A 17,038-nucleotide genomic window follows, 5' to 3' on the forward strand; every position below is an offset into this window, starting at 1 on the left:
TGTTGATCTTTTTGGCATGACTGAATAATTTCAAAATTGGTATTTCAGATATAATTAGATTGTTTAAGTATTTATATTGCATGAGTTACGGTACTGAATTTCTTGTAGTATCTTTGTATATTTCAATAATTGTGTTATTATTAGAATTTGTTTTTCCTGTTGGACAATAAAATTTGCATTTGAATTGAAAATTGCAATATTTAGATCCAGAGCATTCTCCTCACACCCCTGATCTAGTCTCTTTAGGTGTGATGAAGTTTTAAACTATTTTTAATCGAAGAAACAGTGACATAAGATTTTAGGTCATCAGCAGAATTGAAATTAGTTGGACACATCATTGTGGAATATAAGAAATAATAAATGGTGAGATTCTTGAGTTTGGAATTTTTTGTGACATTTTCACAACTTGAAACTGTTTTAAGAGGCCATTCCAACAATGTGCCTTGAAAGCAAAAATTTATTATTCATGTAAAAAATGTCTCGAAAAATTATTTCCGATCAACTTTTTAAAACTACAAAAGCAGCGTCATCTGCAAAAAAAAAATTCATCCCCACTCACCTCTTCCTCTTAATTCCGTTAACCAATCCAATATCGTCCCTTAAATTCTCATCGGTCAGTTGCAACAGCAGATCCCCGTCCACTCTGCTCTCGGCAAAACTAGGCGCCACCTCAGAGAACCCGATCTGTTTCACCCACTCCTCGACGTCCTCCACGGACCACAGAGGAACCTGCTGACTCAACTTATGTGGAACCTCCTCACCGATTAACCGTAACGCTTGCGCGGCATATTTCGAAGCGACCGCGTTCGGACAACTGGCCACTTTCTTCAAGGCCTCCACCGCACCGATTTCGCTGAAGATGTTCGTGTTTCCCTGCTGTTTCTTGATCCCTGCCTCCATACAGAAATGGAACGCGGCCAGGTTCCTCGCCTCCTCTCGTTTCGAACTCAATACGGGCACCAAATGCTTTAGCCAAGTCTTGCTTTGGCCGTGAGCGTGGGCCAGATTCGATTTTGCGAATTCCGAGGGGTTGTGACTGGTGACGAAAGGTTCGACCAGGTCCAGGGTTCCCGATTGGATCACGTCCGCTTCGATCTCGGCGTTGGCCACCAGCACCGTGATCGCCAAACAGGCGTAGTACTTAATGTTGTCGTCGTTGTGGAAGGCCAGCGGGAACAACCACATCGGGACTTTGCGTTTGATCATCGCTTCCTGGTTTTCCGCTCCACCGTACAAACTGAGATTAGCCAGGGCCCCGGCACAATGCCGCAACGTTTCCACGTCACTTTTTCGACATTCGAACAGTAAGGCGTCCAGGCCTCCCAGTCTCACTACGTCACTACAGGTCTCCTCACTATGTTTGAACAAATGCTCCAATATGCCTGTGCCCACGCGAGAATGTTCCACGGAGTTGGTGTGTTTAGTGCAAACGCATGCCACTTTAACGACTTTATCCAATCCATGCTCGACCACGTGAGCTCTATTTTCTGTGGTAAGGCATTGCTCTAATAGTTTCGCACTACTGAACTGTAACTCTTCGTTTTGAGTGCAGTTGTTCATTAGTATCGATAGTCCTCCGCACTTCCTTAAAGCGTTACATAGGCTGTAACCTAATTCGTGTCCGTGGGTCGGTACGGCCCAAGCTTTACGTATGACGTCATTGATTTTATTGAGGATCTGAGGTGCTTTATTTATGTGATCGGGTCTTTGAATGTATTTGATCGAGGCATCTAGGTAAGCGGTGTATTTGTTAATCGCTTTTTCTACGTCAATGTAATCTGAGCTGGCGGACAGTTGTTCGAGATCGTCGAAGGTTGTCGCTAAGATTTCTTCTTCGTGGGTTTTATCCCTTATGATCTACAAACAGAAAAAAAATTATTTATTTTCGAAATAACTTTTAGAAGATTTTTTATGATAACAATTCTATAGAGGATACACTACTTTAAAAAAATTATTAAAATTCTTTAAAAAGTGTCACTCAAAAGTGTCTTAAAGTTTAACTCTCAAAACTCCCATTTTAGCCTCGCTTATGTCCATTCCTGGTAAACCTGAACTTAGCTCAGAAAGTTCTTGAGATACAAGAATTCTTTATATACGAAAATGTTCATTAGGAATTCCCTCAACTTTGAGTGAAAACCCTATGGAAATACTCAAATATTTTTTGAGTTTTCATGGAAAGAAGTTAAATTTTTATTTAAAAAATAGTTCAACCAAAATTGCTGTAATTCAGGAAATTTTAAGCATAAAAACGTATTTTATGCAGGAAAGTGTACCTCTGCTTCTACACTCTCTTAAAAAATCATTAAGGTTCTATAACAAGTTTTTGAGTACAATTCAACAGTGTTTTTTTGTGGCGTATGTTAAAAACGTTAAAATTCCCGTTTTATCCTCATTTAGTTCCATTCCTGGTAAATCTGAGTTTAGCACAAAAAGTTCTTGATCTACAAAAATTCTCTATTTATGAAAATGGTTATTAGGAATTGCTTCAACTTTTAGTGAAAACCGCATTACGATGCCTCAAAAACTTTTTTAATTATCACGAAAAGAAGTTACATTTTTATGAAAAAAATTCTATCAAATATAGTGAAAGCAAAGTTGCTGTAGTTCAGGAAATTTTAAGCATAAAAACGTGTTTTATGCAGATATTTAAACCCTCCTCAAGAATCCCTCGTTACTCACTTAAAAAGATCAATAAAATTCCTAAAAAAAAATTTAATATCACTCAAAACTTCCATTTTAGCCTCATTTAGGTCCATCCCTGGTAAATCTGAGTATAGCTCAGAAAGTTCTTGAGCTAAAAGATCTCTTCATACATGAAAATTCTCACTGAGAATTGACTCGTGTTCAAGTGAAAACCTCATTAAAATGCCTCAAATAGTTTTTGAGTTATCACGGAAACAATTTACATTTTCAATTTTATAAACCAAAATTGTTGCCACGTTTGTAAACCTCTACACTCCTCAAAAAAAAAATTACTTACCCCAACAAAATCCTTGGCAATACTAGGCAACCCCTTGCCAGAAGTGGAGTACGTGGCATGACTTGTGGATCTACTGCTTTGCTCTTGATTGTAGATGCTTCTACTGGTAATACGTTGACATTGTTGCTGAGATTCTGTCGCCGATTGTTCGCTGCTAAAGCCGTCGCTGGTCAGCTTCATGTTGGTGTGCGCCAGGTTTTTCGTTTCCTGTTGGCTTAAGTCTCCTGCTTTTAGACTACGCGCTTCCTGAAATAAGTAGACGAGTTCAATAAGAGATTTCACGCTGAATTATTTCTTAAAATTGTTTTGATAATAGAAAGTTACATCAGTTGGAATGTTGCCCGTTGGCAGTTATCACGAAACTTGACGTGACTAACGTTTTATTTTTAAAATTCATTTTATCTACAAATGTGCAAAATTGGGGGTGCCGGTGAGCATCATTTTTAGTTAGTGCCTCAATAGAATCAAAAAAATATTTTGGGAGGTTAAAATAGACTTAAGAGGAACTAGAGGTCTAACAGTGCCATGAAATTGTAATGAATTTGATTAAAAAAATTGAAAAAAGCTTCACTTAAGCCTCTGAGTTATTTACACTATTTGGAATCAGCTGAATCTTAAGCCTCCTGGGAGTGTTCATTTTAGAGATCACAATGGGTCTGTGATCGGTGTTAAAATCCATATGCTTAAGAGCACCTCGCGTAACAGGCCAAGGCGCTCCAGACATATCCAGGTCTACAAACATAAGAACCGGCACTAATGTTTAATCACTTTTATCTGATATGGAAAATATTCTAGAACACTAACAAACAAAAAAAAAATACGACGTTCGCATGCGTTCCGAATGTGAAAACTAAACTCTGAACATAATCGAGGAAAATGTTTTGCGTTAATTCGATGGATTTTGGCATGAATCCAGAGAGATTTTTTCACTGACAGGGACAACTGGGTCTATCACTTAACTGTAGGAACTTTAATATTAAACAAAATATTGATGTGTGAATGGACGGAAATAATTTGAAATTTATGACAACCATCCAGAATGTTGGAATGCGTTAATACAATCAATCATGCAAATTAAGTGGGTCAATTAACAGACAAAAGTAACTGGAAATAACTTCACTGGAAAACACCCAATTTTCTCCATAAACGAACCTCAATTTTGCATTTAATCCAGTTGAACATACCCCTTCTGGATTGGGGTCCCCAGGGAACATATTGAACACCACGGATAAGGTAATAATTACGACTCAACGGTAATTGGCCGAAACCATCTCTTATTAAGCGAAAAGTGGCGTGTCGCATAGCGTGAAGTAAACTACTAAAGCGATATCGACTTCGCAAGGGAAAACTGGGAATGTATTGATTTTTCTGCTTAAGCGTCGATATTTCCTAGTATATATAAGGGGATTCCTGGAAAGTTTTTCTTGCGTGTGCACGAATATGTTTTTTTTTAAGAAGTTTCCGTTTGCGCTACTCTTCCACATTTCAGTTTTTCGTGCAGAAAACCTCGAAGAATACCTTGATATTCAAGGCCTCAATATTTTCGTTTTGTCTATCATTAATTCTGCGAAGAAAAACACGAGGCAAGACCTAAAAAATGTACGTAGGCAGTGATTAATTGTTGTTAAGCGACGTCCGTGACCTGCAACATGCCGTGATTTGAAAAAAAAAATGGTTGTTTGCACGGGGAGTTTATCAACGTTTCCTTGACAGATTTCGCTTCGGATTTACGTGTTTCGGCTGAAAAATCCACCGATAGTTTGTATTCTGGCAGGATCACTTAAACGCAACAAAACGCGATAATAATTAGTAATTTAAATCAGAATATAATTTTTTATCCTTGGGTGCTATTTTTATACACAACTGTAATAAAAATCTGAATTATCTTTCAATTATCTTTACATAAAAAGTGGAGTTATCTATTAACAAACTTGCTGAATGTTTTATTAAATTATAATTTTTTTTTTAAAACGTTGAAATACATGTCAAACCATTTCATTAGAAAAATCTGTGTTTCAATGTTCAAATCTCTTAGCACTTTGTCCCTAGAGATTTCAAATATATATTTATTTCCCATTGTGACCACTGTGAATTTCTTGTTTTCAATTTCTGATAATGACAGATAATAGAAGTGAAACTGGTTCGACCTACGCCCCTGCACCGCAAAACATTTGAACCTTGACCCAAAGGATTTTTTATTATGATTGTTGTTCGCTGTGCCCCATAATGCACGCCGAAACACTCCTTTTCAGGTGTGCCCTAATTACCAATGTTAATAACGGCCACTCGGGTAATACAATAATTGTTTTAAGTGCTATTGCATTTAAATTTAACCGTTAAGAAGTTTCTGAAGTGTTTAATCAATTGCCCTAAATTTACTTATAAATGTAAATGTTAATTCGTCGTCAAATCGTGATGCTGAGCTTCGTTCCGCCTTGTATGATCCAAATGCAATTTTAACAAATCTAATAACTGCATAATGGTAAAATTAATTATTACAAAAACAAACCGTTTTGTGATCATACATTTAAGTTTTCCTTGACTAGCAACGAATTAGGAAAATTATTTATAATATCCGGTCAGATGCATCAGGTTGTGATAATATAAATTTGCAATTCTGAAATTGTGTTTATATCATATTTTTATTCCTATATTAACCAATATCGTAAACTCATGTTTGAAAATAGGAAATTTTCAATCATCAATTATAAAGGGTGTCCCAATAGGAACGCACGTTTTGAATTGCGCAGCATTCTTTTTTTATCGCAGTATGTCAAAAAAAAAACTGAAAAGAATAATGTAAACAGTTTGCGATTAGTAGCCATGGAACAATATACGGTCATACCGAATTATTATTGTTAAAACACACTACAAATATGGAGAATGTTTTGCGGAAACAGTTCGTAAATTGCGGGGCATTTTTGGTCGACACGATGCACCAAATCACACGACCGTCCAAAGACTAATTGATAAATTTGAACAAAATGGTTCTGTCATGGATGTAAAAACACCAGTGCGTCACCGTACGTACCGCCGTTCTGTTGAAAATATTGCCGCAGTGCGTGAAAGTGTTGGCGAGAATCCGGGAACATCTATCCGTCATCGTGCACAGCAGTTGCACATTTCGAAGAGCACTACCCACCGAATTCTAACAAAAGATCTTCATTTACATGCCTATAAGATTCAATTGACCCAAGAATTAAAGCCAGTGGACCATGCGACGCGCCGTACATTTTCTTTCCCTCAATTGGATGGTATGTGGTACCAACAGGATGGTGCGATATGTCACACTACACGTGAAGCAATTCAATTGTTGCAAAGAAAGTTTCCCGGTCGTGTCATTTCACGGAATGGAGACCAGAACTGGCCCGCAAGATCATGCGATTTAACGCCTTGTAACTTTTTTCTTTGGGGTTTTTCAAAATCCCTCGTATACGCTAATAACCCAACAACAATTCCACAGTTGAAAACGAAATTAGACATATTATTAGCGAAATTGGGCCGCAATTATGTGAAAATGTAATTGAAAATTTCTCAAAACGAATACAGACTCACGAAAGTCGAGGCGGCCGTTTGCCAGATATTATTTTTCACGTTTAATTGCAGTGTATTAGCTTTACATTAAAATATAAATAACACTCAGTTTAAAATAAATTATGACTTTTATTTACCAATTAAAATGTGCGCTCTTATTGGGACACCCTTTATGTTCTTTGGCCAAAGTATGCAATCCTGATGCTTTATAGCGTCTACGGTCTAAAATTTTTAAATATCGTAAAAAAGAATATTCAAAGTTAGAAGATAATTAAACTTTTTCTTTATTTATATTTAATTCACATATCTAGAGAGAATTACTTATCCAGCCTTATACAAAAAAACGTAATTTTTATCAAAAAATTCTTAAATTTATTATTTATTTTTTAGATATTTTTTCCTATGTTAAATATCCCTGAAGATGTCACTGGAGAGAAATCCTAAAAAAATTTACAAAAATATTATTATATTAAAATATAATAATTGACGCAGAAAGTTAAAGTCAAACATTTTTTATGGTACCGCTCTGAAAAAAAATCTATTGCCTCTTATCGGAGCGGTGCTAAGCATGCGTTTTTTTCTTTACAATTTTTTTTGCATTTTTAATTATTGAAAGTAAATTAAAAAAAAAAATTATTTTCCCGTGCAACAGTCTGGATACATCCAGGCATGATATAACAAACAATATTGTAAGAGATCTCGATAAAAAGCTTGCAGTCATTCTGATACCCTTAGGCTTTTGACGTAATCGATTATGACTAATTGGTGGGAAAATTTAAATTCGACGACTGTAATGACATTGTTATTTCTTATTTTAAATTATAATTTTACAAGGGTTCTCAAAGGCATTTAAAATAGCTACTCCGAATCAATTATACTTGATTTTAGGCCCACTGTGACTTCCATGTAAGGTTAATACGTTAAATGTCTATTAAAATGCCGATGATATTCAGCAGATTCACTATTTTGAATCAAACAATGATTGACAAATAAATATTAAGAATAATATTGCAGTAAATGGGTTTCAACTAGGTTCTCCCAGAAATGTAAAAATTTTTAGATAAATCGTAGATCCATCTTTAAAATTCCAGGAGCATTTAGGGATGTGTGCCATGACTATTAAATTGTACTTTAAAAAATCCCAGCAGAGTGCGTCGTTGTCAAACGCCGAAACGTCGCCGGTAAAAAAATGACCTAAGTGCCAATAAATATAATCTTGTACTGGAGGCGGCAGTTTCCACGCTGTTTTGGTGTTATTTGTTTCCCCTTCTCGTTCTCGTTCTGTATAGTTTCACGATAATACAAGAATGAATACTAATACTGATACTACTACTAGACAGGGCACTAAGCAAAAGCAACGACAGAAAAAAAGAAGTGCTGGAGAAGAATATTTTACAAGAAAAAATAATAAGAAAGTTGCTGCTAAGCAGCCTCCCGAAAACAAGGTTAGTCGAGCATTGTTTTTATTTTTTGACAGTGATTTTGCTATTTTATTTACTTAAAGATATCGCATGAACAAAAATTGAAGCTTTTTCATGAATTTTACGGTCTGAATGAGAACGTAAAGCAAAATACGTATGCAATGAGTCTTATACACGTATGTGCTATCAAAAGAAGCAGGCATGGAAACTATGAGCGCCCAGAAGCAAGTAGGAGACAGGCTACATTTACAAGGTACAATTTAATAGTCATGGCACTTAGCGCTTTTTATATGTTGTTGGTTATAGCATCTAGAACATTTTACAAGTATAAAATAAGATCTACAAAAAGATCTAAGTCTAAGGGTATCAGAATGAATGCAAGCTTTTTATCGAGATCTCTTACAATATTTTTTGTTATATTCAAAAGGTCAGAAGTAGTACCATGCCTGGATGTATCCAGACTGTTGGACAGGAAAAAAATTATTTTTTGTAATTTACTTTCAATAATTAAAAATGCAAAAAAAATTGTAAAGAAAAAAACGCATGCTGAAATGCATTTAATGAAAATCAGGTTTTTTTGTATATAACTGGAAAGTAATTCTCTGTAGATATATGAATTAAATAAAGAAAAACTTTAATTTTCTTACTCTAAATAATCTTTTTGACGAAATTTAAAAATTTTAGACCGTAGACGTTATAAAGCATCAGGATTGGAGGATACTTTGGCCAAAGAACATAAAGGGTGTCCCAATAAGAGCGCACGTTTTAATTGGTAAATAAAAGTCATAATTTATTTTAAACTGAGTGTTTTATATTTTAATGTAAAGCTAATACACTGCAATTAAACGTGAAAAATAATATCTGGCAAATGGCCGCCTCGACTTTCTTGAGTCTGTATTCGTTTTGAGAAATTTTCAATTACATTTTCACATAATTGCGGCCCAATTTCGCTAATAATATGTCTAATTTCGTTTTTCAACTGTGGAATTGTTGTTGGGTTATTAGCGTATACGAGGGGTTTTAAAAAACCCCAAAGAAAAAAGTTACAAGGCGTTAAATCGCATGATCTTGCGGGCCAGTTCTGGTCTCCATTCCGTGAAATGACACGACTGGGAAACTTTCTTTGCAACAATTGAATTGCTTCACGTGTAGTGTGACATGTCGCACCATCCTGTTGCTTGCCCAATGGAGTGGGCAACATTTTACAGGTGTGTAGGAGGATCTTTTGCGCGGTGTTTGGATTAACTCCGAGACAAATTGAAAGCTTAGCTAAGTTGAAAAAACGGGGAGATTCAGTTTACAAGGAAAGGAGAGGTAATAAACAAATATATCGAAAGTTCACGCGAGTTACGGGTACCAACCCGCCACCTTATGCATACTTTATTTAGAAATAGCTTAGTTTGTATTCTCATCATTTTTAGAACCTATAATTATAATGTAATAGACAAGAGCAACAATAATTATTATAGTAATCGATGTAGTCATTATCTATCAATCAAGTTAGTTGTAAGTTAGTTAGTCCCTGTTCTCAATAAATTTGTTTTTTAAAAAAGCAAATGCTGGTTGTTGTCCTATAACTCGCGGGAAGATAAAGCACTGGTTATTGGTCATATAAACGAATTTCCCAGAGACTTACAACCGTTCAAAAAGTGAGAAGCAGTATCTGACCTCCGATCTTAATTTAAATAGACTATACTCTGCGATTAGGGTTGCTCATCCTGATTCAACAGTGAGTTATGGTTTTTATTTTGAAATTTTCAAAATTAATTTTCCCAAGTTAAGTTTTTGTAAGCCTAGAACTGATACCTGTGCTACCTGTGATTTACTGCACATGCAAACAAAAGATCCCACAAAGGCAGATGCTAGAATTAAATTAGAACTCCACCATTTATTTCAAGTCTTCATTTAGTCTTCTCAGTAATCAATTATGGCCTAATATAGTATCTATATTTTGATAAAATATCGCAGCAAAGATTACAGCAGTTATAAAATACATCTCGTTTTGTTGTTGGATATATATTTTTCTTAAGATGTTTAAAAGTATAATTTTGGTTTAAATACCCTTTTTTGCCTAATATAAGTACCAAAGTAGATATTTGAAAAAATAATACCCAGAAGTAAGCCTCTTGATAGAAATTTATGACACAATACTATGACTATATACACATTCATACAACGTTGACAACCAACTTAGATCTAATTTTTTGAATTTTCATTAAACCATTTTTAAAAAATTGTTAAACTTTAACTACTGGAAAAGCTATTTTAATTGCATAAAATGTCATGTGCATTATTGGTATATTATTATGGTTTTTTTTGAAAATCGGGTTAACAATTCAAGAATAGCCTGTTGGCAAATGTAATTTTATGTACGTTTAAAATGAAGGCAGTGTATTATCATTACTCTTAAATTTTCTAAAAATTGTTTCAATTGCATTAATAGCACTAGAGATCAGATTATTAATTATAAGCCGCCAAAATTTCCCAATACATTTACTAAATATCTTACCGAACTATAAAGTAGGAGCAATCAATTGAAGGAAAATAATCATCTACCCAACAGCGATTTTCCGCATCCCTAACAAAACTAACACGCGGTAATTAAGTGCTAAAACATCACATAAAGTTGGTTCGCGTAGGTGAATGAACATACGAAAACTGCGTTCGTTTAAAATAAAAAAAAACGGCGGTGTACCCTCTATAATAATACTTTGTACGTAGACGATCGCGTTAATAACCAATAAATTACACATTTTTGTTTTTCAAGTGACGTCTTTAATACCGGATGAAATTTTGTTATGTAACATTCTGATGAAGTAAAAAGGATTTTTTTTAGGAAAAAATTATAATGGGTAGATTTTATTAGAAGAATATATGATTATGAAGTATTTTGGCAGTCTATTCCTATTATTGACTCATTAATTCCTTACTACGAGTAGACCCATCTAGATAAAGAAATATTTATTTCAAGTTATAAACCACACTTAAGCTGCCTGTTTTCTGAGATTAAGGTAATCATAACACACTTAAACGAAATTAGATTAATAAGTGAGATATTATGTAGGTGCCGTATCTCGGGCGTTAAAAACGTCTTAACTGATAAATTTAAAAATGAAAATTCAACGTTTTCCAGTTTAATTTTTATACTTACTTTGGCTTTAATTTGACTTTTTTCTGCCGAAATCCCATCGATTTCCATGCGGGCTTTCGTTGCCGCAGCCGCTTTACTTTCCTCGTAAGTGAGATCGCCCGTTTGGAGTTTTTTTGATTCTGCCACTTTTGCACTTTCCTTTTCAGCTGTGAGTCCGTCCTTTATCACCTGAAAATCAAAAGTAGTAGTCAGTAAACCTTTGCTTACTACTTTGATAGAAATAAAATCAATCAGTTGTTCATTGTGGTTTTTTATCAATTTTATGTAAATATTTTTTTTTTAAATAGAATGAATTTATAATAGGTGTAAGTAAAGTGACGTATACGTAAATCCATAAATTAACCCAAATAAACATTCAAAAATAGCAACCGAAATCTAATTTTACCGAAATTTACGTAAATCCTTGACTGTTTTCAATGAAGATCGTTCACACGAAAAAGCGCTTATGTAAATTTCCCCGAGCCTCTTTGTCCCGCAAGATAAAAGTCCAAACGACTGCTAATTTTTACCCGTCATATTATCATAAAATTTTAAGAAAGTGGGCGCTAAAATTACCTGCTCGAAGATCGCGTTTTTGCATTCAAAAAACCGCTCGGGGAACAAAGAAATTTTCGAAACTGTTTAAAGGCAATAAACGTTTAGCAGGATCTCGTTTTGAAAGTGCTGACGCACTCGTTGAACGTTTATGGCAGCAGTTGACCCGTAAAAAAGTTAAAGTATAGTTTTAATTAAAGAGAATTCTTTGTTCAACATGTCACTGGAAGTAACCACTTTCAATATTTTAACATTGAAGTTTAGTGGATGATCGTAATAAAATCACATGTGGTCAAAGAAAATTACTCTTTTAAGTTGATAGATATATAACACTTAAGAGAATCCAAACTCCACTTCCTTCCTTATAAATTGATACCAACTAAGAAAATCATGGAACACTATTTTAATAAAAGAATTAATTTTTATGAAAAAATTAATGCAAAGTCCAATCAGAGCATGTTTTGTTTTATGATGACCTTCACACTTTCTGACCATACTAACGGACAAAATTGTCGCTTTTTTTCTAAAGAAAACTGAATAAAAAAGACCAACATACCCAACACACCTGAGAAGAGGCTAATTAATCTCCCTTGTTCTCATCAAATCAAAATCAATCTCTTGTTCATCGATGGTAATTTAAATAGTGATAATTATTTAACACTGCTGCTAACTTTGACAAATTTATATCATGATCCCACAAGTTCCATCTAATCGCAAATGATTTTAGCAAGATGGAGCATCAACCCAAATCAATGTCCGGCAGTATCTCAACCGAATATTTCCAAATCAGTGGGATATGGAGACCGGGACCGATGGAATGGCCAGCACGATCTCCTGATCAGACATCATTAGGCTTTTTTTTTACGGGGGATAGGTCAAAAATATTATCGATCCTCGACTTAGCTGAATTAAAAAGACGAACAACGGTTGCGATTAGTTCGGTCACGCTTGACTTATTACGCAATGTGAGAAGACATTTCTAATTAAGATTAGAGTGTTATCAGGATGTTCGTGGTGGGCATATTGAACATCTACTACATTGACATTAAATAGTGTTTTTTGTTGTTTAATTAAAAGGTAAACGGTATTATTTATTAGTTTTTGAGTGTGTTATAATGAATTTTTGTAACTGAATAATTTTCTTTGTTTTTGCAATAAATCGGAAAACACCGAATGTCTCAACTGAAAATTGTTATAGGACATTGTACTTGCAATATGTCGAGAATATTCTGAAGAATGCAAAAATTGTGTTGCATTTAAAATAAAAGAGTTGATATATGACCACTGTTACATGACACACACGCAAGTAAAAAAAACTAATCAGCGTTTTTAAGAAAATGTCCCCATTACGGAATTTATCCTATTTGGCTGATATACAGCATATACCTAGGCGTATCATTTGCTTCATAAACTTGCCAACGCGTGAATCAGCATTCAATATTATAAAACCCGATATGCTTAGGATTTGTCGAATTTAACTGCCAGATGTAAATTAGGCAAGGTTTATCTACGATGTTTGATGTAAGTTACGAAAGTGCCTACAAGAATAAAATTAACTATAATTTAGGACAGATTTTCGTATGGGGCAGTGCATTTCTAAACCTCCATTCTATTAGCAAAGATCACGATCTTCATCTGAAAAATTGATCTACGCGGAAGAATTACTCCAGGTAGCTCCAAACCACTTGGCTTATTGAATTAATTGTTTTTCATGTTGCTTCAATCCCCATTAAAGCCCAGTAATCGTGATTATAAGTATCTAAGCCAAAAATATTCATTATATTAGCTCAGGTAGAGACGTGCTGTCACTATTAAGATATATATAATATTAAAAATAAAAATTCAAAGAGTTGCTAAGCACATATCGGTAGCTGACTGTCCATCTTAGATGTGTCAAGAAATTAAAAATGAATGCATTTAAAGAATATCCTAAAGATGATTCCATTGTAGCGATAGCAGTTATCTACTTGATGCAAGACACTTTTTACCTCCATCAACTTAAAATTTCGGTTTTTGACGTAAATGATGCCAAAATGGGTAAGGCATATTTATCACGAAGGTATGGGAAAAAAGGTCTTGGTATTGGAAATTATATAGAAAAAAAGTGTTTTACCAGAAGTCAAACACCTTCATCTCTTCACGGACGAATGTACGAGACAAAATAAAATCACATAACTGTGAGAATGTTGGCTTCATGAATGAATGAAACAGAGAGGTTTTAGATAATTTAGTATTTCCCAATGGCTGGAAACCTACGGATACAATTTTCTTGAGCATTTAAGTATCTGAATGCTAATTCCAGGCAATTGAACCAGGGGTTCTTCTAATATTGCCTAAAATGGAATTATTAATCTTCTTCGGTAGGTGCGTCCAATCAGCGGGTTTGATCTTCAAGGTGACCCTTGTCTTTAAAACGTAAAATTTCAAAAAGTTGTGAGAGTATTTTTATTAAACAAACAGAGAAGCATGCACAAGAAATGTTATTAAGGGTTCAAGACAGTTCAAGCAATAATTTCAAAATTATCGAGATTCTTGGATAGATATGTTCAATGAGCAAGTTTTATATCCAAGGTAACCATTGACTTAGCTATACTGTGTTTCAAATAGGTAGAGAGTAATAAATTTGACTTAGCTATACTGTATTTCAAATAGGTAGAGAGTAATAAAATGTAAATTTCCGAAAGTTTTATGGTCATCCATGGCCTAGATACACTTAGTACCTAGTTAATGAATAAAGCGAGAAAAGAGTTCGAACTCTATAAGAAGGATACAGGTAAGTGCAATTTTTAAATGTAACACAGATTAGTATAATATTTAATATACTAATTTAGCAGATAATGTAAACTTCATTGTGCTTCCGCCAAGTAATCTGGTGAATGTAAATAAATAAATAGGGCTGGTAATAAAAACACAGAATATAAATATTACTTTAAAAGTGTTAAAAATATTTGCTGTCACTACATAGTGTTATATATAACATATATTATATAACAAAGCGTATAAAAATATAAAAAATCGCTCAGACGAAGTTCTCATTCATCGTCAAAGAAGTTCTCTTAATAGATCTACTACTCGTATTTTTGCATTGTCAATCAATGAAAAGTTATTGTTTTAAATGTGCTTGTTTGTATTAAAACATGACAACCCTAGTTTTGCTATAGATGAAGTTGTACGGGAATTTTCGGAAATGACTGGAATAGAAAAATTTACCATTTGTTGGTTGACTATTGCAAGTAGAACCTCGAAAGCATAATCCAAAAGCTAGATGGTAAAACCTGCACTAGGTAAAAAGAATTAATTTCGCAATGCAAACTATAGAAGTGGCATACATTTTTGGAGGGTCACCCTGTACTCCTTTTGCATCCTTAATAATGTTTGATTACTCTCTACTAATTTAAAATAAACTATAGTAATAATATTATCATGTAACAAAAAAACGTAATATTGAGAAAAGCAGAGCTTTAAAAGACTAAAAATGTTCTATAGTTCTAAAGCAGTAATTTTGGAACTATAGGCCTTTTTGTGTAGTATCTTTTTCACTTTCTCTTCTGTTATATTTCTTCCCAAAGTCAAAGTGACAAGGACTCTGGACAAACATCTTCAAAAACTTGATAGAGTGTATATAGATTTAAGTAATACATCAAACACCTTTTATTGGTAAGTTAACAATACAAAGTCTTGGCGGTCCAGATATAATAAAAGAAATTACTTGAGTATAAATTCTGTAAAAAGTGAAAAAATTGCATTTAGCGTTTCCAAGTTTATGCAGTTTTCTCATAAGAAAAACCTATTAGGGACAATTACAACATATGACTACATAGATGGATTAAAAGTGATCCCAACTTCTCGAAATTGAAATTGAGCAATATGCAGGGCGTCGCAATTAAAATAAGAAAGTTAATATTGACCGTATTGTATAATTTGGTTTAGTTGAAAAAAATAGGCAAGTAGAAAAACTAGTCGACGTGTCTGAGCGTTTGGTAGAAAATGTCCCTATTACTGCTGATACACACTGTTTAACTAGGCGCACCATTTGCTTCATAAACTATAATTTGGTTCATAAATCCATGCACTTACCGACGCGCTCATCAGCATTGCATATTATGATTACTTCTAAAATCCGATGTGCTCAGGATTTGTCTCAGTTTCTGAAACAAACTGCCAGCTGTAAATTAGGCAAAGTTTGTTTACGATGTTTGATATATGTTGACGAAAGTGCTTACAAGTATAAAATTTACTATAGTTTAGAACAGCTTTTCGTAGTTCTAAGTCTTCATTCTAGTAGCAAAGATCATTTCTACTTGGAAAATTCAAATCCAATCAACTCCAAACCCCTTGGCCTGATTGAGTTAAAATACTCTATAAAAATAAGATTCAGAGAAGTCTGAAAAGACAGTCTATCTCAGAGGTGCTCAGAAATTCCATTCAAAAATCAATGCATTAAAAGAATGTCATCAAGATAATTCTATTGTAGCGATATTAGCTGACGACTATATGCAAAACCGGTTTAAATTTTTGACGTGCATGATGTTAACAACGGATAAAGTATATTGGTGACATTTATCACGAAGGTATGAGGAAAAAAGTTCTCAATGAAGTGTGCTCATTTATTGCAAATTATACAGAAAAAAGTGGTTCGCCAGTAGTGAAAAAATCCTCATCTCTTCAGGGACAAAACAAAATTACAGAACTGTGAGTACGTCGACTTAACTAACTGAAATAGAGAGGTTTGAGATAATAATTCAGTATTTCTCAGGAACACATGCAGATAAAATTTTCTTAAGAATTGTCTAAATTTTTTTTTTATTTTAGAAATTTTCGAGCTTCTTGGGCAAATGTGTCCAATGAGCAGGTTTGATCTTCAAGGTGACCACTGACTTACGAAAGCTATACTGTATTTCAAAAAAGTAGAGAGTATAAAAAAAATTAACATTTTCGAAAGTTTTGCCCATGGGTGTAGAAAAGTTAGTAAATAAGAGTTCGAACGCTATAAGAAGAGTATAAATAGGTGCAATTTTTAAACGTATATACATTTTTGTATGACTAAAAACGTAATATGTATGAAATAAACTATAGTAAGAGTATTCTCATGAAACAAAAGACTTAATATTCAGAAGAGCTTAGTCTAGATCTATTGTTTGTTATATTAAAAATAATTAAAACAGTCATTTTCATATTTATTGTTTAGTAGTGTAATTTCTAGTTTTAGTCTAATTTCTTCTGTTTCATTTTTCTCCTGTGATAGGTACATACCTTGGAATAGTAAAGAGATACCTTAAAAACATGATAGAGATAATACACTTAAGCAATATATCAAACGCTTGAATAGTATAATTAGGATTGTAAGTATTGGTGGCTCAGATACTATAAAATAAATTGCTTAAGTACAAATTATGTAAAAAATAAAAGAGTTCCAAT

At 33.9% G+C, this 17,038-nt stretch overlaps 1 protein-coding gene across 12 annotated transcripts in view; it reads right to left on the bottom strand.

The window, feature by feature from the left end:
- Nucleotides 1–17,038, bottom strand: part of LOC126742228 (NAD(+) hydrolase sarm1) — a 98,174-nt gene that overhangs the window by 18,127 nt on the left and 63,009 nt on the right. For 11 of the 12 annotated variants that reach the window (XM_050448843.1, XM_050448841.1, XM_050448842.1 and 8 more), the window contains 3 exons: nucleotides 11,087–11,254; nucleotides 2,981–3,226; nucleotides 560–1,857 (listed from right to left, as the gene is read on the bottom strand). In XM_050448843.1, the coding sequence (XP_050304800.1) occupies nucleotides 560–1,857; nucleotides 2,981–3,226; nucleotides 11,087–11,254 (1,712 nt within the window). Of the gene's footprint in view, nucleotides 1–559; nucleotides 1,858–2,980; nucleotides 3,227–3,572; nucleotides 3,738–11,086; nucleotides 11,255–17,038 lie in introns of those variants that run through there. The other variant, XM_050448853.1, reaches the window with a different exon arrangement.

The sequence above is a fragment of the Anthonomus grandis genome, chromosome 11 (assembly GCF_022605725.1).
Source record: "Anthonomus grandis grandis chromosome 11, icAntGran1.3, whole genome shotgun sequence".
Lineage (NCBI taxonomy): Eukaryota > Metazoa > Arthropoda > Insecta > Coleoptera > Curculionidae > Anthonomus > Anthonomus grandis.